Genomic DNA, 24,516 nt, shown 5'->3' with positions numbered 1-24,516 from the left:
GGATTCCTACACGCTCAAACCAGTAAATATTAAAAAATGGTGTCTATATTCGCCGCCAGATTCTCTGCTGTGAATTTGGAATTGCGGTTTTCATCGTTAAATATTCAAATTTGAACGCTTTCTGTTAAATGAGGTGAAATATGTCCCTTTTGGCCGCTAATAAACTCTAAATTTTTAAGGCTAATGAGTGGAATGAATCTGCCTTAATTACAAAACAAAAAAATTAGAGGATTCGAAAAAAATGACTACGCACTGGAAGGAAATCCTAATGCTTTAGAATACCCGGAGGTTGGTGGCAGAGCAAATCAGCGCTGAATCAGTCTATAGACATTCTTTTTTTAGGATGGCCGGTGCTCTGTTTATGTCACTATTTACACTGGCCAGTCTGATTTTTGAGTAAAATTTACTTCATAAAAAATAATATGTTCAGCTTAAATCCCGCCAACAAGGTTTGCCTTATATGCGATTCCAACTTCCGCGTGGGTACTTATGACATGCAATTTGCGTAGCAAGTCGTAACCACTGCGCTAAATGGGCTTTGTGGCAATTGCCTACAAACCAGCTTAAATATAAATAGTGTGTATACTACTAAAGTAATTACCAGTTATAAGCTACAAAGTATGACTTTCTTCTGCTCAGACTTAATTTTGGGGTATGAGTAAATTTCAGGCTATACAGGGTAAATTTAGCCTGGGCGAACTCTATGACCCCAATGTAATCATAATGAAGAAATACTTCATATAAAAAAACTTAAAATATTCTGGAGATACCATGTTTCAGAACTGAAATAAATTTTTTCTCTTGAAATCTGTTGGCTCAGAGCTGAAAAGCTCTGAGACTCAAGTCCGGGTAGTGCTTTGGTTAGTGGCTCGAATCAGAGTGACACAGTTATTTTTTGCAAGAACTGATTTAAAATTTTTTCTGAGTCTCAGAAAAAAACCAGTTTTACGATACAATAAAAAAAAATCACTGCTGTCCTGTTTTTTAGTCATTTGAGGAGCATTTTTGTTCATTATTGGTAAAAATTGGGTTCGTTTTAAGGATTTATCGATTAACAAAAAATTTTCTCAGATTTATCTGGTATGAATGTCAGCCTATATCTCAAAATTTTTAAGCACTATACGCGTTTTATCCGTATTTCTTTTTTTGGCTGGAGGTTAATAGATTGGTTTTTCGCAATGTAATGATATTGAGCTCACAATGAGGTAGAATAGCCAAATATTAACCATAGCACTAAATTAACCACTACAGACACATTGATAATCTTTTGTGAGAAAAACTACTTTTTAGACTTGTTACCAATGTTTTTGGAGCAACTAGAGGGTTATCTCAACCAATAAGTCAATCAAACCAGATCAAGATACTTTTTAACGGCTTTAAGCTCAATTCTGTAAGTTTGAACACATATTAGCTTATCTTTTTGACCATTTTAAAAAAAATTTTCAACCCTTTATCAAGCCTTTCAATAAACAAGGTTTTTTGGAACTGATGATGTCTATTGATTTATGAATGCTTTGTTTTTTATAACGAAAACATTTGAACAAGAAAAAATTTTCATTAAGCAACATGACATAATTTATGGTCTATGTATGGTTAATAAAATAGGTTTATGACATAATTACCAAAAATTCGATGCTTTAAACTATGATTTGCCATAACGAACAAAAATTTTAACCTAAATATTTGTTTCCTGTTACATTATCCGAACAAATGGCTCACCATAGAAGGTAAATAAAAGATGCTTACCTATAATAAATAGCGAAAAAGTGATCAAGAGATCAAATAATTTTTTGAAAACTGCACGTATGTGTTTTCTTACAGTTCATAGGAATTTAATAGCAAAAAAACATTGTAAATAGAAAATTTTTGCTCCGTTTGTTTCGGATGATAAGGGCATCCAAAATTGTCAGTATTAATATATTCAATGCGTGATATCAACCCGTAAAAATTCATTTCATTTATTCTCTAATGAAATGATTGAATCTAATTTTATATATAAAATTGATATTGAGATAAAGATGAACTGGACTGGTGGCGCTATGGAAAAAAACTTTTGCCCTAAAAGAGTTCAACTGTTAAAGTTCGATGAAGCAGCTATTTTTGGAGGAATTCAGATGATTGTGGAGTAAAATGTTTAAACGTCAGCAATAAAAAGCGCGCATTTTGCAGCGATTTTTTTCAACGACATGCTTGGTATCAGTTTGTGGCATCAATTCTTTAAAGGTAACAATTATTTGAAATTTAATCGGAAAAATTATCAACTAAGGGGTACAAAAGTAATTGCCTGCAAAATAATTGGCAAACTTTGAATCTAACTTTACAAAGAACAATTTTCAAGTGCAGACCATGAAATCAAATTTTTCAAATGCATAATGACAATAAAAATGATCATTTTTACACTTATCTGCCAAAATTATCCCGGACTTTTTTGGTTTTTTGACTCTTTTAAATATCTGCTTGTTGTTGCAAACTCAAATTCAAGTGGGGGTTATGAACTTTACTAGAGCCTTTTTTTACCCATATTTAGGCTAATTGATAACTTTTGCGGACAGATGCAAATGCTATGTCATTGCGAAGCTCCTAAAGATCATTTTATACAACCTAACTGTCACTTTAGATTTTCTGACGAAAAATAAATTTGCAGCGTTTCACTATTTTTCATATTTCTATTACTTTTAAAAATGGTTTGCTATTTCCAAACTTTCATAATTTGACGCTCACTTTGCGCTATAAAGAAAAACAATTGCAAATTCTGAGACCAAATCAATTAGTTATAGACGCAATTACTTATTTTCGGTGACAAAGAAATCATTGCTTCTAGTTTTCGGGATTTATTTTGTTTGAGGATTTTTCGGATAAAATAGAGTGCTCCCTAACGTCTAAGTTTTGCCAAACCTAACAAAATTTCTTTTTTGTTGGCTATAATCCACATTTTGCAGGTTTTCACCAATTTTACTTTTGTTTAAAGAGAATTTGTTCCCTTACTTTGATAATTTGCAGCATTGTATCTATTTGTTACTGATTAAAATTTAACTACTTTTTTTTATTATAGTAGAAGAACTTTAATGACCTTCAATCTTTTTGGCTAGTCAAAATCATAATCTAAATGCTTGTTTGCCACTTATCCTAGCTAAACAAAAGATTTTAAAAGAAAAAGAAAACAAAAAGAGAAAAATACGAGTAGTTTCATTAAACAATAATTTCAATGCTATTTCTTTGCTCTGAAGCAGTTCTATGAATATCACTGAACAACACATACTAATCTTGCTAAACTGCCGGAAAAAATCAGCCGGCTGAAAAACGTCACCGAGAGTTTCCTGTTTTCTTTCAATTTAATCAATATATTCCTCAATTTCTTGCACACATTTTTATGGGAATTTAGTAGTTGATAAAAACAATATAATTGAAGTTGAACAATGTTGGTACATAGCGTTTAATGAGAGCACCTGAAAACCAGTTTTCTGTTCGCTAAAATCACGTTGTCAAAAAGCGGGTTGACCACCATAAACCTTTTTTGGCAACCATATCTAAGCCCTATATGGAGTTAATGATTAACTTTGTATGAACCATAAAGCTGACCATTAAGAAAATCAATATTACTCAAAAGGCTCTTAAAACAACCAAGCATTGCACTCTGAGTAGAGAAAAACTGATCGGTACACTTGAGAAAAAATTTAAATTCATGGTGTCTTGGGAACAATATCTACGACCATACACACTTATTGTGCCATATAAGACATTAAAGTCCAAGTCAAAACATAAAAAAAATAAGGAGAACAGTTAAACTAACATCTTTTGACTATATTAAGCCTTCAAAAGCAATTTTTATTCATTTAATTTTTTTTGATTTCTTGGCAACCATATGCAAGATTATAAATATCTGTGGTTTTGCTCATGGTTGCCGAGAAAGCCATGACTTCTCAAATTTCTTGAAAATTTTAAAAATCCTGATATAATGTTTTAGCTGTCCAAAATTAGCTGTAACAAATCTGTTGTCAAAAAAGTAGTTGTCATAATTTAGCTGTCATCAAAACACTTGAAAAAATAATTAAGTTCATAGTATCTTGTGAACTTTATACAAGACCATACATATCCATTGTCACATGTGAGACCATAAAAATCAAAGTAAAATGCTGATTACATATTGATAATGGATCGGGTGAATGGTCGCGATAAATGTGTATTTTTACAGTTGTTTTCAGAGAAAATAGTGAACAAAAACATCAATTAAAAATAAACAGTACAAAAACTTTAACAGCTGAAGTTAAGGGAAATTTCTTGCTGTGAATTTTTGTGAGACTTTTCGCCACAAAACGTTAATGTAACTGCATTCTGTTGGTGGCTGGGCAACAGTTGTTTTAAACCATCTAAACAGGCACCTTAAATATTTTATTGATAAGTGCGATGAGTCTGATTTAAGGAAATGAAAAATATGACTGCACAGTGAAAGAAGATTCTTCTGCCATCAATTTGGTTACTGGCTCGAACCAAGTGATATAACTGAAACGGCATTTCGGGAAAAAAATCACAGCTATGGGATGGGAGAGCTTTTTGTTGAACTCTAAACATTTTCAGTTTTGTTCACTACAAATTTCGCATCATTTTCCTTCAAAACATTGACCCAGCAATTTCTTTCCTGAAAAGTTTGGTGGTGCGAAAAATTTACGTAGAGAGATACGGGTGTTATCACGACAAGATACATCGAGCGTAAAATGTTTTAACCGGAGAGTTTTTTAAGTTTCGGTTTTTTTGTGGCTTTTTCGAAGTCTGAAATATTTGTGAAAATTGACTAATTTCATCTATTTTTCCCTTCCAACGCTGTTTTCTATCATATATAACTCTCAAGATTTTTTCAAAAACTTGAAGCGTTTTTTGGCTGTGAAATCTTCTACCAGTCCTTAAATTTTACTGAAATTGTTTGTTATTTCCCAGCGCATTTTGTATTGAGCTTTTTTCCCTTAATTTTTCAAAAAACTATATATTTCAATGCCAAATTAGCCAGTTTAAAAAATATATAATTTTGTGTCCAAGATTACATTTAAACAAACAAACCAGAGATTTTTAATATATTAGAGCAAATGTTAATTTTTGCTGGAAATGTAACTAATGCTGTGATATAACTTTTACGGCCTTTCGTATAACAGAGTTTTTTAAATTTCATTTTCTTTGTGGCAATTTCGAAATGTGAACTATTTGCGAATTTGACTTATTTCATCTATTTTTCCTTTCCAACGCTGTTTTCTATATCAAATCTAATTCTAAAGAATTTTTCAAAGACTTGAAGTGTCATTTGGCAGTAAGTATTTTTTTTGAGTCCTCAAATTTTACTGAAATTGTTTGTTATTTCCAAACACTATTTCTATTGAGCTCGTTTTCCATCAAATATTCAAAATAATATACACTCAACGCCAAATTAGCCAATCTAAAAAGCATTATAAATTTGTGACAAAAATACAATTAAACCAACAAACCACAGATTTTTAGTTTATTAGAGGGAAAATTAATTTTAGAAATGCAACTAATGCTGCGATAAAACTTTTACGGCCTTTCATATAAAGTTCCACAGTTATTTTCAGTTTTGTTCATTTCACATCACTTCCCTTCAAAACTTTCACCCAACATTTTTTTTCTGAAATCTTTGGTAGTTCAAAAACCATTACGTACAGAGATACGAAAGTTATCACGGCAAGATACATCAAGCGCAAAGTGCTTCACCCGGAATTTTTTCAAAATTTCTTTTTCGTTGTGGCACTTTTGAAGTCTGAAATATTTGTAAAATTGGACTAAGTTTTATCTACACTTCCCTTCCAACTCTGTTGTCTATCAAGTCTAAGTCTAAGGATTTTTTCAAAGTCTTGAAGATTTATTTGGCTGTCAAATTTTCTATCGGTCCTTAATTGTAACTGAAATTGCATGTTATTTCCCAGCGCATTTTGTATTGGGCTGGTTTTCCATTGATTTTTCCAAAAATTTGTATTTTTCAACGCCAAACTAGCCAATTTAAAAAAGTATAATTTTGTGACAAGAATACATTTAAACAAACAAAGCAAAAGCTTAAAATTATTAGAGGAAAATTTAATTTTTTCTTAGAATTTTAAATCATGCTATGATATAATTTTTACACCTTTTTGTAAGAAATTTTACTGCAATCAATGTTCTAAGATGGTAGTCTTTTGTTAAACTCTAAATATTTTCAGTTTTCTTCATTACAAATCTCACATCATTTCACATGACCTAGCAATTTTTTAACTGAAATAATTGGTGATTGGAAAGTATCGTACAAAGTTAAGTGTGTTCTCACGACCAGACACATCGAACGCAAAATGATTTAAAAGGAGAGTTTTTTTCAAATTTTATTTTCTGTGTGGATCTTTCGAAGTCTGAATTTTTTTGAATTTTGACTAATTCCTCTAATTTTCTCTTTAAACGCCGTTCCCTATCAAAACTAAATCTCAAGATGTTTTACAAAATATTGAAGCGTTATTTGGCTGTCAAATTTCTTATCGGTCCTTAAATTGTACTGAAAGAGTATTGTGCTCGTCTTTTATCAAATAATCAAAAAAATTACTTTTCAACGCCCATTTAGCCAATTTAAATTGAATCACAATTTTGTAAAAAATACAATTAAGCAAGAAAACCAATGATTTTTAATTTATCAGAGGAAACGTTCATTTTTGATAGAAATGTAACTAATGCTGTGATTTAAGTTTGACCGCAATCACAGCTATAAGTTTTTTTGTTGAACTCTGATTAATTTCAGTTTTGTTCAGCACAAATCTCACATCATTTTCCTTCAAAACATTGCAGCAATTTTTGTCCGGAAAACATTGGTGTTTCGAAAAATTTGCGTACAGAGCAAAATATTTTAACTGGAGAGTTTTTTCTATTTGATTTTCTTTGTGGCCTTTTTGAAATTTGGATTATCTGCGATTTTCACTAATCTCATCTATTTTTCCCTTTCAATGCCGTTTTCTATCAAACCTAATTTTAAAGATTTTTTTCAAAAACTTGAAGCGATATTCGGCTTTAATATTTTTTATGAGTCCCCAAATAATACTGAAATTGTTTGTTATTTCCCAACGCTTTTTGTATTGAGCAAGTTTTCCGTTGAATTCTCAAACAATTGTATATTTTGACGCCACACTAGCCAATTTAAAAAGAAATTTTAACTTTTTGACTGAGAATACATTTAAACAAACAAACTAAAATTTCAAATTTTAGAGAGGAAAATTTAACTTTTGTCAGATTTTTAACTAATGCTGTGATATAACTTTAACGGCCTTTGGTAAGAAATTTCACGGTAGTCAATGCTCTGAGGTGGGAGTCTTTTGTTGAACCCTAATTTTCCTCAGTTTTGTTCACTACAAATCTCACATCATTTCCCTTCAAAACAATGAACCAGCAATTTTTGACCTAAAATTTTTCGTGATTTGAAAGTTAAGTACAAAGATAAGGGTGTTATCAAAACCTGATACATCGAACGCAAAATGTTTTAACTGGAGAGTTTTTTATAATTCATTTTCTTTGCGGATTTTTTTCGAAGTCGGACTAATTTCCTCTATTTTTCCCTTAAACGTCGCTTTCTGTCAAAACTAATTCTAAAAATATTTTTTCAAAAATTTGAAGCGTTTTTTGGCTGCCAAATTTTTCAACAGTCCTTAAAGTTTACTGAAAGAGTTTGTTTTTTTCCCCAACTCATTTTGTCTTGTGCTCGTTTTTTAATAAAAAAAATCACAGATCAACAACAAATTAGACATTTTAAAGGGAGTTATAAGTTTGAAGAACAATACAATTCAGCAAACAAACAAAAATTTATTTTATTAGAGAGGAAGAGTTATTTTTTGTGAGAAAAGTAACAACAGCTGTAATATAACTTCTATGGTCTTTCGTAAAATTAATTGAGGCAATCACTGCTATATGTTTGGGATCTTTTGTTGAACACTATTTAATTTCAATTATGTTCAATACAAGTCGCATATCGTTTACCTTCAAAACATTCACCCAGTAAATTTTTTCCTGAAATCTTTGATGGTTCAAAAAGAAATAAAAGGATTACCTACAGAGATACGGATGTTAACCCGGCAAGATACATCGAGCGCAAATTGTTTTACCTAGAGAATCTTTAAGTTTCATTTTCTGTGGCACCTTTGAAGTCTGAAATATTTGCGAAAACTGGCTAATTTCTACTTTTTTCCATTTCAATGCCGTTTTCTATCAAAATTAATTCTAAAGATTATTTTAAAACTTTTGAAGCGTTATTTGGCTGTCAAATTTTTTTTATCAGTCCTCAATAGTAACTAAAATTGTTTGTTATTTCCCAGCGCATTTTGTATTGAGCTTGTTTTTAATTGATTTTGCATAATAAACTGTATATTTCACCGCCAAGCTAGCCGGTTGAAAAAATTATAATTTTATGACAAATAATACATTTAAACAACCAACCAAAATTTTTAGTTTATTAGAGGAAACGTTAATTTTTCTTAGAATTATAACTAAAGCTGTGATATAACTTTTAGGGCCTTTCGTAAGAAATTTCACTGCAATCACTGCTCTAAGATGTGTCTTTTGATTAATTCTATTTATTTTCAGTTTTGTTCACTACAAATCTCACATCCTTTTCCTCCAAGACAGTGACCCAGAAATTTTTTAACTGAAATTTTCGGTGGTTCGAAAGTTACGTACAAAGATACGGTTGTTATCACGACAAAATACATCGAGCGAAAAATGTTTCTGTGTGAAATTTGACTAATTCCTCCTATTTTTCCTTTTCATCGCCGTTTTCTCTCAAAAATACTAATGATTTTTTAAAAATTTGATGCATTATTTGGCTGTCAAATTTATTATCACTCATTTAATGTTACTGTGAGAGTTTGTTTTTTCCCAACGCATTTTGTATTCTGCTTGTTTTCAAAAAAATATTTGGAAAAATTACATTTCAACGCCAAATTAGCCAATTTAAAGGAATTAGGGATTATAAGTTTGTATAAAAATAAAATTTAACGAAGGAACCAAAAATTTTTATTTTATTAGAGCAAAAGATAGGTTATGAAAAAAAATGTAACTATTGCTGTGATATATTTGCTAAAGACTCGAGCACAAAATTTCACCGCAATCACTTAAATAATGGGAGTCTTTTGTTGAACTATAAACTTTTTTCGTTTTGTTCACTACCATTCTAACATCTTTTCCCTTCAAAACATTCACCCCGCAAATTTTGTCCTGAAATCTTTGGTTGTTCAAAAAGAATTAAAAGGATTACCTACAGAATTACGGGTTTTAACACGGCGAGATACATCGAGCGCAAATTGTTTTACCTGGAGAATCTTTATGTTTCATTTTTTGTGGCACCTTTGATGTGTGAAATATTTGCGAAAATTGGCAAATTTCTTCTTTTTTTCCTTTTCAACGCCGTTTTCTATCAAAATTAACTCTAAAGATTTTTTTTATAAGTTTTGAAGCGTTGTTTGGCTGTCAAATTTTTTTATCAGTCCTTAAATGTTACTAAAATCTTTTGCTATTTCCCAGCGCATTTTGTACTGAGCTTGTTTTTAATTGTTTTTCCAAAATAATCTGTATATTTCACCACCAAACTAGCCGGTTAAAAAATTAAAATTTTGTGACAAATAATACATTTCAACAACCAACCAAAATTTTAATTTATTAGAGGAAACGTTAATTTTTCTTAGAATTATAACTAAAGCTGTGATATAACTTTTAGGGCCTTTCGTAAGAAATTTCACTGCAATCGCTGCTCTAAGATGTGAGTCCTCTGATGAAATCTAATTAATTTCCGTTTTGTTCACTACAAATCTCACATCATTTCCCTCCAAGACAGTGACCCAAAAATTGTTTTACCTGAAATTTTTGGTGGTTCGAATGTTACATACAAAGATACGGTTGTTATCATGACAAGATACTTCGAGCGCAAAATGTTTCAGCTGGAGAGTTTTTTATATTTCATTTTCTTGGTGGCTTTTTTGAAATCTTAAATATGTGTGAAATTTGACAAATTTCTTCTATTTTCCCTTTTCGTCGCCGTTTTCTCTCAAAAATTCTAATGATTTTTTTCCAAAAAATTTGATGCATTTTTTGGCTGTCAAATTTATTATCACTCATTTAATGTTACTGAAAGAGTTTGTTTTTTCCCAACACATTTTGTATTCTGCTTGTTTTCAAAAAAATATTCGGAAAAATTACAATTCAACGCCAAATTAGCCTTTTTAAAGGGATTAGAGATTTTAGGTTTGTAAGAAATTGCAATTAAAAAATCGAACCAAAGATTTTTTTTTTCATTAGAGCAAAGGTTATTTTTCGAAAGAAATGTAAATGTAAACTGCTGTGATATAACTTCTAAGCACTCGAGTAAAAATTTTGACGCAATCACTTCTATATAATTGGAGTCTTTTGTTGAACTAAAAATTTTCTTTTCGTTTTGTTCATTACCATTCTCGCATCATTTCCCTTTAGAACATTCACACAGCAAATTTTTTCCTGAAATCCTTGGTTGTTCAAAAACAATTACGTACAGAGATACGCGTATTATCACGGCAAGATATTTCGAGCGCAACATGTTTTAACTGGAGAGTTTTTTTATAAATCATTTTCTTTGTGGCATTTTCAAAGTCTGAAAAATTTGTGAAATTTGACTAATTCCCTATAACTTTCGTTTTCTTTGCTGTTTTCTCTCAATAATTCTAATGCTTTCTTTCAATAATTGGTTGCATTATTTTGCTGTCAAATATATTATCTATCATTTCTTTATTGCTTTTGAAAGATTTTGTTTTTTTCCTAACGCATTCTGTATTCTGCTTGTTTTGAAATAAATATTCGCAAAAATTACTTTTCATCGCCAAGTTAGCCAATTTAAAGGATTAGAGATTATTAGTTTGTTAAAAAGATACATTTAAACAAAGGAACCAAAGATTTTTTATATTATTAGAGCAAAAGTGATTTTTGAAAGAAATGTAACTATTGCTGTGATATAACTTCTACGGACTCGAGTACAAAATTTCACCGCAATCACTTCCATATAATGGGAGCTTTTGTTGAACTACAAGCTTTTTTTTCGTTTTGTTTACTGCAACTCTCACGTTATTTCCCTTCAAAACATTGACCCAGCAAATTTTAACCTGAAATTTTTGGTGGTTCGAAAGTTACGTACAAAAATGCGGTTGTAATCACACAAGATACATCGAGCGCAAAATGTTTTGACTGGAGAATTTTTTTATATTTCTTTTTCTTTGTCGCAATTTTGAAGTCTGAAATATTTGCGATATTTAACTAAATCCCTTTAATTTTCCTTTTCGTCGCCATTTTCTCTCAATAATTCTAATGATTTTTGTCTAAAATTTGATGCATTATTTGGCTGTCAAATTTATTATAACTCATTTAATGTTACTGAAAGAGTTTTTTTCCCAACGCATTTTGTATACTGCTTGTTTTCAAAAAATATTCGAAAAAATTACATTTCAACGCCAAATTAGCGAATTTGAAGAGATTAGAGATTGTGAGTTTGTAAAGAAATTAGAATTAAACAAACAAACCAATGATTTTTGTTTCATTAGAGCAAAAGTTATTTTTTGAAAGAAAAGTAACTACTGCTGTGATATAACTTCTAAGCACTCGAGTAAAAATTTCACTGCAATCACTTCTATATAATGGGAGTCTTTTTTTGAACTATGAACTTTTTTTTGTTTTGTTCACAACCATTCTCACATCATTTTCCTTCAAAACATTCACTCAGCGAATTTTTTCCTGAAGTCTTTGGTTGTTCAAAAACAATTACGTACAGAGATAAGCGTATTATCTTGGCAATATATATCGAGCGCAACATCTTTTAACTGGAGAGTTTTTTTACAATTCCTTTTTTTGTGGCAATTTCAAAGTCTGAAGTATTTGTGAAATTTGATTAATTCCCTCTAACTTTCCTTTTCTTCGCTGTTTTCTGTCAATAATTCTAATTTTTTTTTTCAAAAATTTGTTGCATTATTTGGCTGTCAAATTCATTATCACTCATTTGTTTAATGCTTTTGAAAGAGTTTTTTTTCCAACGCATTTTGTATTCTGCTTGTTTTGAAATAAATTTTCGAAAAAATTACATTTCAACGCCCAATTAGCCCATTTAAAGGGGTTAGAGTTTATAAGTTTGCAAAAAAAACATTTAAACAACGAACCAAAGACTTTTATTTTGTTAGAGCAAAAGTTACTTTTTGAAAGAAATGTAACCATTGCTGTGATAGAAATTCTACTGACTCGAGTACAAAATTTCACCGCAATCACTTCTATATAATGGGAGTCTCTTGTTGAACTAAAATTTTTTTTGGTATGTTCACTACCATTTTCACATCATTTCCCTTCAAAACATTCACCCAGCAATTTTTTTGCTGCAATCTTTGGTTGTTCAAAAACAATTACGTACAGAGAAACGTGTATTATCACGGCAAGATATATTAAGCATGACACGTTTTAACTGGAGAGTTTTTTTATAATTCATTTTTCTTTGTGGCATTTTCAAATTCAGAAATATTTGTGAAAGTTGACTAATTCCCTCTTACTTTCCTTTTCTTCGCTGTTTTCTCCCAATATTTCTAACAATTTTTTTCAAAAATTTGTTGCTTTATTTGGCTGTCAAATTTATCATCACTCATTTATTAAATGTTTTTGAAAGAATTTGTTTTTTGCCAACGCATTTTGTATTCTAATTATTTTTAAATAAATATTCGAAAAAATTAAATTTCAACGCCAAATTAGCCAATTTAAAGAAATTATAGATTAGGAACCAAAGATTTTTATTTTATCAGAGCAAAATTATTTTTTGAAGGAAATGTAACTATTGCTTTGATATAACATCTAAGGACTCCAGTACAAAATTTCACCGCAATCGCTTCTATATAATGGGAGTCTTTTGTTGAACTAGAAACTTTTTTCCCTTTTATTCACTACAATTCTCACAACATTTCCCTTCAAAACATTGACCCTGGAAATTTTTACCTGAAATTTTTGGTGGTTCGGAAGTTACGTACAAAGATACAGTTGTCATCACAACAAGATAGATCGTGCTTAAAAAGCTTTAACTGGAGCGTTTTTTTATATTTCATTTTTTTTGTGGCATTTTCGAAGTCTGAAATATTTGTGAAATTTACTATTTACCTCCAATTGTCCTTTTCATCGCTGTTTTCTCTTAATAATTCTAATGATTTTTTCAAATATTTGTTGCAATATTCGGCTTTCAATTTTACTATCACTCATTTAATATTACTGAAAGAGTTTGTTTTTTCCCAACGCAATTTGTATTTTGCTTGTTTTCAAATAAGTATTCGAAAAAATTAAATTTCAACGCCAAATTATCCAAATTAAAGGGATTAGAGATTAAAAGTTTCTAAAAAAATACAATTAAACAAAGGAACTAAACAATTTTATTATTAAAGAAAGAGTTATATTTTGAAAGAAAAGTAACTATTGCTGTGGTATAACTTCCAAGGACTCGAATACAAAATTTCACCGCAATCACTTCTATATAATGGGAGTCTTTTGTTGAATTTAAAACTTTTTTCGTTTTGTTCACTACAATTCTCACATCATTTCACTTCAGAAGATTGACCCAGCAAATTGTCACCTGAAAATTTAGGTGATTCGTAAGTTACGTACAGAGACGCATCAAGCTCAAAATGTTTTAACTGGAGAGTTTTTTATAATTTATTTTCTTTGTGGCATTTTCGAAGACTGAAACCTTTGTGAAATTCGACTAATTGCCTCTAATTTTCCTTTTCATCGCTGTTTTCTCTCAATAACTCTAATGATTTTTTTCAAAAATTTGTTGTTATAATAATCGGCTGTCAAATTTATTATCACTCATTTATTTAATGCTTTTGAAAGAGTTTGTCTTTTCCCTACGCATTTTGTATTCTGCTTGTTTTGATTTAAATAATCGAAAAAATAACATTTCAACGCCAAATTAGCCCAATTAAAGGGGTAAGAGATGATGAGTTTGTAAAAAAACAATTAAACAAACGATTTTTATTTCATTAGAGCAAAAGTTATTTTTTGAAAGGAATGTAACTATTGCTGTGATATAAATTCTACGGACTCGAGTACAAAATTTCACCGCAACCACTTCTTTACATTTTAGTTTCAATGTGGCATTTCGAAGTCTGAAATATTTGTGAAATTTCACTAATTCCCTCTAATTTTTTTGTTGCCGTTTTCTCTCAATAATTCTAATGATTTTTTTCAAAAAATTGAAGCATTAATTGGCTTTCAATTTTTTGTACTCATTTAATGTTACTGAAAGAGTTTGGTTTTTCCCAGCGATTTTTGTATTTGCTTGTTTTTCAAATAAATACTCGAAAAAACTGTATTTCAACGCCAAATTAGCCCATTTAAAGGGATTAGAGATTATAAGTTTGTAAAAAAAATAAAGCAAACGAACCAAAGATTTTTAATTTATTGGAGCTAAAGTTATTTTTTGAAAGGAATGTAACTATTGCTGTGATATAACTTCTAAGCACTCGAGTAAAAATTTCCGCAAACATTTCTATATAATGGGAGTTTTTTTGTTGAACTAAAAACTTTTTTTTTGTTCACTACAATTCTCACGTCTTGTCCCTTCAAAACATTCACCCAACAAATTTTTTTCCTGAAATCTTCGGTTGTTCAAAAGCAATTACGTAAAGAGGAACGGGTGTTATCACGTCAAGATATATCGAGCGCAAAGCGCTTTGCCTGGGGACTTTTTTAAATTCCATTTTCTTTGTGGTTTCATTCACATTCAAATTCTGAAATATTTCTGAAATTTGACAAATTTCATCTTTTTTCCTCTTCCAACACTGTTTTCTGCCAAATCTAATTCTAAAAATTTCTTCTAGGACTTGAAGCGTTATTTGGTTGTCAATTTTTTGATCAGTTTTTGAAATTATTTTTTTCCCGATGCTTTTTGTATTGAGCTTTTTTCAATTGAATTTTCAGAAAATGCATATTTTAACGCCAAACTAGCCAATTCAAAAAAATTGATAAATTTGTGACAAAGAATACAACTAAAGGACAAAACAAAATTTAAATTTATTAGAGAAAAAGATTTTTTTTGTTAGAAATTTAACTAATGCTGTGATAGAAATTTAACGGCCTTTTGTAGGAAAAAAATTCAACTCAACCAGTGCTATAAGATGGAATTTTTTTGCTGAATTCTATTTTTTTCAATTTTGCTCACTACAAATTTCAATTCAATTCCCTTCAAAATATTGAACCACAAATTTTCAAATTTTCAGCTGATTTTTTTTGTGATTGGAAGAAATTTACGGACAGAGGATGTTATCAATAGACTGATGTTCAGTAGACGGATGTTGTCACAACAAGATACATCTAGCACAAAATGTTGTGGCAGGAGGCTTCCTGGAATTTAATTCTCTTTGTTGCACTTTCTTAATCTGGAATATTTGTAAAATTGGACTCCATTTCCTCTATTTTTGCCGTTTGCCGCCGTCGTCTGTCAAATCTAACTCTCACGATTTTCTCAAAAATTTCTTAAATGTTACTGAATTGGTTCGTTATTTCCCAAGGCATTTTTTATTGATCACTTTTCCATTGAGATTTCAAAAAAAGAATATTTTCACGCTAAACTAGCCAATTTAGAAAAATTAATACTTTTGTGACAAAGAATACAATTAAAAAGACAAAACAAATTTCAAATTCATTGGAGGAAAAGATTATTTTTGGTAGAAATGTAACTAATGCTGAGATAAAACTTTAACGGCCTTTTGTAAAAAATTCACCTCAACCAGTGCTATAAGATGGAATTCTTTTGCTGAATTCTACTTTTTCAATTCTGCTCACTACAAATTTCAATTCAATTCCCTTCAAAATATTGAACCACAAATTTTCAAATTTTCAGCTGAATTTTTTTGTGGTTGGAAGAAATTTACGGACAGAGGATGTTATCAATAGACTGATGTTCAGTAGACGGATGTTGTCACAACAAGATACATCTAGCGCAAAATGTTGTGGCAGGAGGCTTTCTGGAATTTCATTCTCTTTGTTGCACTTTCTTAATCTGGAATATTTGTGAAATTAGACTCCATTTCCTCTATTTTTGCCGTTTGCCGCCGTCGTCTGTCAAATCTAACTCTCACGATTTTCTCAAAAATTTCTTAAATGTTACTGAATTGGTTCGTTATTTCCCAAGGCATTTTTTATTGATCACTTTTCCATTGAGATTTCAAAAAATGAATATTTTCACGCTAAACTAGCCAATTTAGAAAAACTAATACTTTTTTGACAAAGAATACAATTAAAAAGACAAAACAAATTTCAAATTTATTGGAGGAAAAGATTATTTTTGGTAGAAATGTAACTAATGCTGAGATAAAACTTTAACGGCCTTTTGTAAAAAATTCACCTCAACCAGTGCTATAAGATGGAAGTCTTTTGCTGAACTTTATTTTTTTCAATTTTGCTCACTACAAAATTCAATTCATTTCCCTTCAAAAAATTGAACCACAAATTTTCAAATTTTCAGCTGAATTTTTTGCTGGTCCAAAGAAATTTACGCACAGAGGATGTTATTAGTAGACAGATGTTCAGTAGACGGATATTATCACGACAAGATACATCAAGCGCAAAATCTTTTAACTGGAGAGTTTTTTATACTTCATTTTCGTTGTGGCTTTTCGAAGTCTTTTGAGTTGTTTTGCAATATTTGTTTTGAAATATTTGTGAATTTTGACTAATTCCCTCTAATTTTGTCGCTGTTTTCTCTTAATAATTCTAATGATTTTTTTCAAAACTTTGTTGCATTATTCGGTTGTCAAATTTATTTTCACTCATTTAATGTTACTGAAATGCTCAAAACTTTTTGAATGCATTTAATGCATAAAATGCTCAAAACTTTTTGAATGGATGCATCCCTTCAATTTCAATTCAGTAGTAAGTGGTAATTAGCGCTGCTCAAAAAAATCAACATTCAATTTCAAGCTCCTAACCAGCCTTAAAGGCTTATTGTGAGAAACAGAGACCAACAAAATGAATTGAATTTTTTCACTGTTTTTCTTTGCAAAAAGGTTTTGTTCAGCTTTATAAATAACTTCGACCAGACGCCCTATAGCTGGATAAATTATAGGCCAAAATTTGGAAAGTTTTGGAATTTCTATCTTTCAGCGCGAATGTATAATGCTCATCTTACAGAAGACATACTATGTACTTCCGGAAAGATTATAAATCTATTGAAACTTACAGAAAAAGAGGTACTCAACTGCAGACGAAAGCAATGGACAATCATTTCAATTTTCTGATGCAAATTACCAAAAAGGTCTTAGAACTTTTCTTTGCAACTATTTTGAGTTTTGACAAAAAATAGTCTGTTTTCTTTCACAATTTCTTGAAATGTGTCAGATGAGAACTGGTTTGTAACAGCGTAATAATGTTGCATATCATACTTAAATCTTACAAGTATAAATCAAAGTAATAAATTGCTTAGGTTTCTATTTTCACTACTGCAAGAACTTTTTGATGAATTTAGTTATTGCAAAATTAGAAGTTTAAAATGCAATATTACTGGATTCAATATTTTGATTTTTTCACTAGAGCAATACTCCAAGAAATTTTAATCAAATCTTCTACTGGTCTTTTTGGTCATTTTCAGAGTTTCTGTCAGTGTTTATTAATTCTTTAATTTTTTATGCCAATAATGTCAAAAATATGGTTCAGAAAAATACGCCTGTCCGCAGTTTACCGGGTCACTTTGTTGTTTCAACCCTCAAATTTTTTGCTAACCTGGCTTTCTGTTTTGGTTGAGTCAACTTTGGCTGATTGATGAGAGACGCAGAATAGGTTTATCTCTTGAGAGACGCTTAGAATACTATTTTGAATTAAAAATGGTTTTAAAAATCGGTTTTCTTTTACAGTTTCTCGAAAAGTTTCTGGTGAAAACTGGTTTGCGACAGCGTAATATAGTTGCATACCATAGATAAATCTTGCAAATATAGATGAAAGTAATAGTCTCCTCCCATTTAGCTTTTTAAATTGATATCAATCATTGCTGACTTCAAACAAGTCATTCTTTTCATTACGACAGTTAAGGCAAAATTAAGGTACCAGGGATTAAAACGACAAATAAGAATAAGACATGAATTTTTGTATGCTTTGTTTGTTTTTGTAGACATCAGAAACATACGATTACTGTGGCCACTGAGTCACTAAATTTGTAAATCAAGTAAGCGGATATCTATGCATCACTGATAAACAGGCCCCTTATGTTCCTTTTTCGGCGATTTGTTTGAGTGGTTGAAACCTAATGTGCAAACGTCAATTTTTCAAATAGCCAGCAACTTTTTTAAAAAATATCTTTATGTCGACAACAAGGTTGGAAAACACTGCTTGCGTTTTTTGAACGCTCTTAATGTCTTCCAGAAAATGAAGAACTGGTCTGGAGAAAGATTAATCTCGTTAAAACAAAATCTCTTCTGAAATCGCATATTTAAAGAAGCAATACACATAAAACATTAAAAAACATTAAACATTTTGACTCCAAGAATTGTATAAGCTTACCTCGCAGAATTGCAAGCAACAGAACTTGAGCGAATAGCTTCATGATTTATAGGAATTAAGTAAAACGTTCAAATTAGAAATCCAAAGACCCAACTGCTGCTACTCGATGTTTTGCTCAGTTTGATGTTTCAAAGAGTTGTTTTTCGAACTGGCCTCAATTTTGAATTATATTGACTTTATTGTGGTGACAAAAGAGTTCTTGTGTCGCAAGACACAAAAATCAGAAAGTTGAGTAAAGTGGTGAGATATGACAGGTCACACATCAATTTACTGATTGAATAATTATGGCACTGTTTCGCAGCTGGTTCAGAAATTTTCTTAGCGATTAGTTTTTCAAGAACTTCACAATCAGAAGCATGACAACTTGCTATTTTAAGAAAGACAGTCTTAAGATTTGTTGCTGAAAAGATAACGTCCACATTTTACTTGTGTTTCTCTCTGGTTCACTTCGGTCCTCACAGCGCCGAATTGAAAGTTTTAAACTTCTAATGCTTTTAGTTCTACTATGGTGAATTTTGTATCATAAGATAGCTGACTTAAATGGTGGTTAGAGGTGAGAATTCACCCGTATAAATTCTCACCTCTAACCACCACTTAAGTCAGCTATCTTATGATACAATATTAACCATAGTAAAACAAAAAGCATTACAAGTTTATTAAAAACTTTAGAAAAAATCATAACAGCGTCCGTTTATTGTTATCTAGTTACGGAAATTCAATGATTCAATCAAAAATTCAGTGGCTCAATACGCAAAAAGTGTTTCAATCAGCTATGCAAACAACCATTATTAGGCATGCCTAATGTTGGTTCTGTTTTCATAGCTGTTTGAAACACTTTTTGCGTAGTCAATTTATGAAAAAAATGCAGAACAAAAACCATGACTGCGTGTCATCTGAAGAAAGTAAGCAGAGAATAAAACTCAATTCTGGTCTCAAAAATCTATTAAATATTTGAAAGAACAGAACACAGCCATTTCTACGAGCATTGTTGATAATTATCATTGGCAAATCTATATAATATATCCCAGGTTGAGATTCTCCTTGGCAATGATCAGGCAATTAAAAACGCTCAGGGTGAAAGTGTGTCTTTGACTAAATGGATGCACTCCATCATTAAAACCTACCTGTTTTCCGATCATTGAGCATCTAACGTCTGCTCACTCACAGTTTTTTTCTTATATTTGTAACTTCCTTGTCTAAATTTATCAAGCTTCATCTGCATTTCATTTTTTAAAGAAAAACCATGTTAAAAGTTCAGAAAATTGGGCTTAACTTGCATCATAATAAACCGAAGAGCAAAAAATCTGTTGTTTTGATGCCGTTGCGAGAAAGCCTTCCTTCACATTTCTACATATTTATGATTTGTATACTATAGTATTATTTCTCATTTAATGGTCAAAGTTAAGTATGAGAGTGTACAGATAAGGTAAGCGTGTACAGTTAGCGAAGCAGAGATTTAGCAGTATTGTTTTTTCTCCCTGAGCAAGTTTTCCAACAACTGTTAGATGAGTAAAACGAGCAGATTTAAAACAGGTGAAAACTTTAAACTAGCTGTAAGGAGGCTTATTTTTGGGCAAAATACATAGAAAACATTTTTGATTGAGGGAAAAACGATCAAGTAAAACAAAATGAGATGAAATGTGATCAAAGCTGCGATTATTGTCTGAGTGGATCTGTCTTAAAACGCAGTTTCAAAGATCAAGAACGAGCAAACTAAGTTCTGATCATGGCTACCTGTTATGTCTAGACAGGTCTGATCATGGCCATCGAAAAAAAAACGAGATATATACGAGCCCATATGAATAACGAGTTCAGGTCTGATCCTGGCCGATTATTTTCCGGAAAGGTCTGATTATAGCTGATTATTCTTATGATGGGTGTAATATTTAACGCACACCTCGATCTTGGCTCTTTTGTCGGATTTTGGCTATCATTACAATGTGCCTTATTGGTTCTCCTAATGCTAAGTTTTAACACAACGCTTGCTCTTTAAATTCTTTGCAAATAAACGATAAGAATTGGTATGGGTATGAGGTACGCAAATCTAGGACGCTAGAAGCATCCAATTCAGTAAAAATAGCTACTGTTGCTTGCGTCCCAGGATGAAGTCCCCGACCCAAGACAGGTATTGGCCAGACCGACCATATCCGAGAGAAGCATTGGCCAGACAAACCATACCCAAAGATAGGTATTGGCCAGACCGAACAGACTTTGGCCACCTTTGGCCTGACCAAACAGATTCTGACCACCATTAGCCAGACTGAGCAGAATTTCTCCAGACCATTGTCCAGACCGAACAGAACCATGGCCAGACCGTTGTCGAGACCATTGGCCAGACCATTGTGCAGACCGTGGGCCAGACCGAACAGACCCTATGCCAGACCGTTGTCCAGACCGTTGGCCAGACCCTTGTCCATACCTTTGGCCCGACCGAACAGATTTTTGGCCAGACCATTGTCCAGACCAGCGGCCAGAACATTTTTTGACGATTTCACTGAATTTTGACGAGTGTTGTTTTTGTCAACCATACAAAACATCAAAGCCCTCATGGCGAAGTAGGAATATGATTTGTGATATAATATTGAAGCCTAAATTTATTATTATTTCTGCATTTGTATTATTTCTTTTGAGGTGCCTTGATTTATATTGAAATTCAAATGTTCAATCAATAGTAGTAGTAGTAGTAGTAGTAGTAGTAGTAGTAGTAGTAGTAGTAGTAGTAGTAGTAGTAGTAGTAGTAGTAGTAGTAGTAGTAGTAGTAGTAGTAGTAGTAGTAGTAGTAGTAGTAGTAGTAGTAGTAGTAGTAGTAGTAGTAGTAGTAGTAGTAGTAGTAGTAGTAGTAGTAGTAGTAGTAGTAGTAGTAGTAGTAGTAGTAGTAGTAGTAGTAGTAGTAGTAGTAGTAGTAGTAGTAGTAGTAGTAGTAGTAGTAGTAGTAGTAGTAGTAGTAGTAGTAGTAGTAGTAGTAGTAGTAGTAGTAGTAGTAGTAGTAGTAGTAGTAGTAGTAGTAGTAGTAGTAGTAGTAGTAGTAGTAGTAGTAGTAGTAGTAGTAGTAGTAGTAGTAGTAGTAGTAGTAGTAGTAGTAGTAGTAGTAGTAGTAGTAGTAGTAGTAGTAGTAGTAGTAGTAGTAGCTGTAGCCTAACTTGAAAATGGTCCATTTTTGGCCCATTTTCAAGTTTGGCTACAGAATCTCAGTACCCAAATTCAAGTGCCCATTTTCGAGTTAAATTCGTCGTACCCGAATTCCAGTTTTGTGATGCCCATTTTCAAGTTCTCAAATTGAGACCAAATTACAGTTTGGCCCGATCCCCATTTTCATGTCTACTCATATGACTAGTATGACTCGACAAAAAATATGGGTATGGTTGATTTTTTTGTTGCGGCCAATACAATACTTTTACTTAACACACTTAAATTTAACTAAAAGGCATAAATCCTTCTCAAGTTTTTGAAAAACTAAAATCTTGTATTTTTTAAAACTTTTATTATTTGACAAATTTTCTTTGGGGCTGTCAACTGCTGAAGATCCCCTATTTTTTGATCCCACTGAAAAGCTTTTATTTTGCTTTTTTAAAACAAATGTTTGATTGCTGAAATTCACACGCATTCAGTCATGTGATGTACAATGAGGAAAATGATATCCGCTATTTTTTTTAGCAGAAAGTAAATTTTACTAAACTTTATGATGATATACCTAAAAATTATTTTAACAATTGTCTGCAATTCGATGACAGTCGCAACTGTTACCTATTGAGTCGAATAGGAGTTGTTTTGAAAAAAAATTGAGTGTAAAGCGACTTTAAAATTAACCAAAAAAACTCAAATTGAAGAAATTAGAAGATTTTCTCGAGCTGAAGTCTCAGCTTGAACTTGTCGTTACGCAAAACGTACAATTTTAGTTTCTGTCACTTATGTGAGCTATTTCTAGCTCAATATGCCCTTGAATGTTGTTTTTTGCGTTATTTGATCCCTATTTATATTTCAAAGTGACGGGAGACAGTGAAGCAACTAATTAAACAAAAATTATTTGAACTAAAATAAACACCTTGCTGGAAGTCTCTCGAGACCTTATTATCACGTTCTTGATGCCGACTAAACTTTTCTTTTTAAATTGTGTGATAAATTCAGTAGAAATGTGGTTCTGTTGTTTTAAAAGCATAGAAAGGCTCATAAAAGAGACCATTTACGGTTTTCAACTGGAATATTCTAACTTTATAATTTTGGATTTTAATCAATTCCTGCATGGCTCCACTATTACAAGGGATGTTGCAAAATCCAGTTTTGAACAGAAGGTGTGCTGAGCTTCAAAATGAGACTCATATGAGCTCTTGAGGACCAAGACCTATCTTATCTCGAACTGAGTTCAACATTATACGTTCTTGCAGTAGACGCTGCAAGAGGCCCGTAACGTGCCTAAACGATCAAAAACTGGCAACTGCTTTGGTTTTGCATATCTGCATAACTGGAATTCTTCAAATAAATAGATGAGTGGATATAGTGTTTAAAGAACTAACTCAAAATGGCTACTGATCGATGTCATAAACATGTTCGGTCCGAAATCCGCAAAAAAATTTCGAAAGCTCCAGATTTCGCAACTCTAAAACAATTAATTCCTATTAAATTGTGATAGCGATCTTCTCCATGCCGTTCACACGCAGAATTGTTAACTATCCTGTGGATGAGGAGGTGTTTTGAAAAAAAATGGAGGGGCCAAAGACTTTGACTTTAAGCAAAAAAATCAATTTGAAAAAAAAGAATAGGGGATCATCTCGAGTTGAGGGCTCTGGCCTTCAACTGGGGATAATCCCCTATATTTTTTGGCCCCCCCGAGAAATCTTTTTTTGTCCGTTTTTTTGGGCCTATGTTTGTTTTCGGTAATTAACCACTAAACGGGCGATGGACTTAGAGAAAATTGAAATCAGCAAAAAAAAACTTGAAAGCTCCGGATTTCACAACTCTAAAACACCTTATTCTTATTATATTGTGATACCAATCTTCTCCAAGCCGTTCACAGGCAGAATTGCTAACTATCCTGTGGATGAGGAGCTGTTTTGAGAAAAAATCAAGCGGTCAAAAACTTTGACATTAAGCAAAAAAATCAGTTTAAAAAAATAGGGGATCATCTCGAGTTGAGGGCTCTGGCCTTCAACTCGTGGTGATCCCCTATTTTTTTGACCCCCCCAGAAATCCCAATTTATGTCCGTTACTTTAAACTCATGTTTGCTTCCCGTAAATAACCCCTAAACAGGCGATGGACTTAGAGAAAATTGAAATCCGCAAAAAAATTTTGAAAGCTCCGGATTTTGCGACTCTATAACACTTAAGTCTTATTATATTGTGATACCAATCTTCTCCAAGCCGTTCACAGACAGAGTTGTTCACTATCCCGTGGATGAGGAGGTGTTTTGAAAAAAATGGAGGGGCCAAAGACTTTGACTTTAAGCAAAAAAAATCAATTTGAAAAAAGGATAGGGAATCATCTCGAGCTGAGGGCTCTCGCTTTCAACTCTGGTTGATCCCCTTTTTTCGGCCCCCGCGAAATCCCATTTTATTTCGGTTATTTTAGGCCTATGTTTGTTTCCGGTAATTAACCCCTAAACAGGCGATGGACTTAGAGAAAATTGAAATCCGCAAAAAAAATTTTGAAAGCTCCAGATTTTGCGACTCTAAAACACTTAAGTCTTATTATATTGTGATACCAATCTTCTCCAAGCCGTTCACAGGCAGAATTGTTAACTATCCTGTGGATGAGGAGGTGTTTTGAGAAAAATCGAGCGGTCAAAGACATTGGCATTAAGCAAAAAAAACCACTTGAAAAAAAATAGGGGATCATCTCGAGTTGAGGGCTCTGGCCTTCAACTCGGGGTGATCCCCTATTTTTTTACCCCCTGAGAAATCCCATTTTATGTCCGTTTTTTTAAGCTCATGTTTGTTTCCGGAAATTAACCCATAAACAGGCGATGGACTTAGAGAAAATTGAAA

General features: G+C 31.9%; 2 protein-coding genes across 2 annotated transcripts in view; one reads left to right on the top strand and one right to left on the bottom strand.

Moving 5' to 3' along the window:
• LOC142342783 (uncharacterized) overlaps positions 1–18,792 on the bottom strand; it is a 99,879-nt gene extending 81,087 nt beyond the window's left edge. The window contains exon 1 of the mRNA XM_075394349.1: positions 18,538–18,792. Within this exon, the coding sequence (XP_075250464.1) occupies positions 18,538–18,580 (43 nt within the window). The 5' untranslated portion in view covers positions 18,581–18,792. The remainder of the gene's footprint in view (positions 1–18,537) is intronic.
• Positions 1–24,516, top strand: part of LOC142342786 (eukaryotic translation elongation factor 2-like) — a 425,342-nt gene that overhangs the window by 325,986 nt on the left and 74,840 nt on the right. The gene's annotated exons all lie outside the window — the stretch shown is intronic.

Source organism: Convolutriloba macropyga, chromosome 7 (genome assembly GCF_964194025.1).
Source record: "Convolutriloba macropyga chromosome 7, txConMacr16.3, whole genome shotgun sequence".
Taxonomy (NCBI): Eukaryota; Metazoa; Xenacoelomorpha; order Acoela; family Convolutidae; genus Convolutriloba; species Convolutriloba macropyga.
Note: the sequence above shows the minus strand (reverse complement) of the source record. Positions and strands in the feature narration are given on the sequence as shown.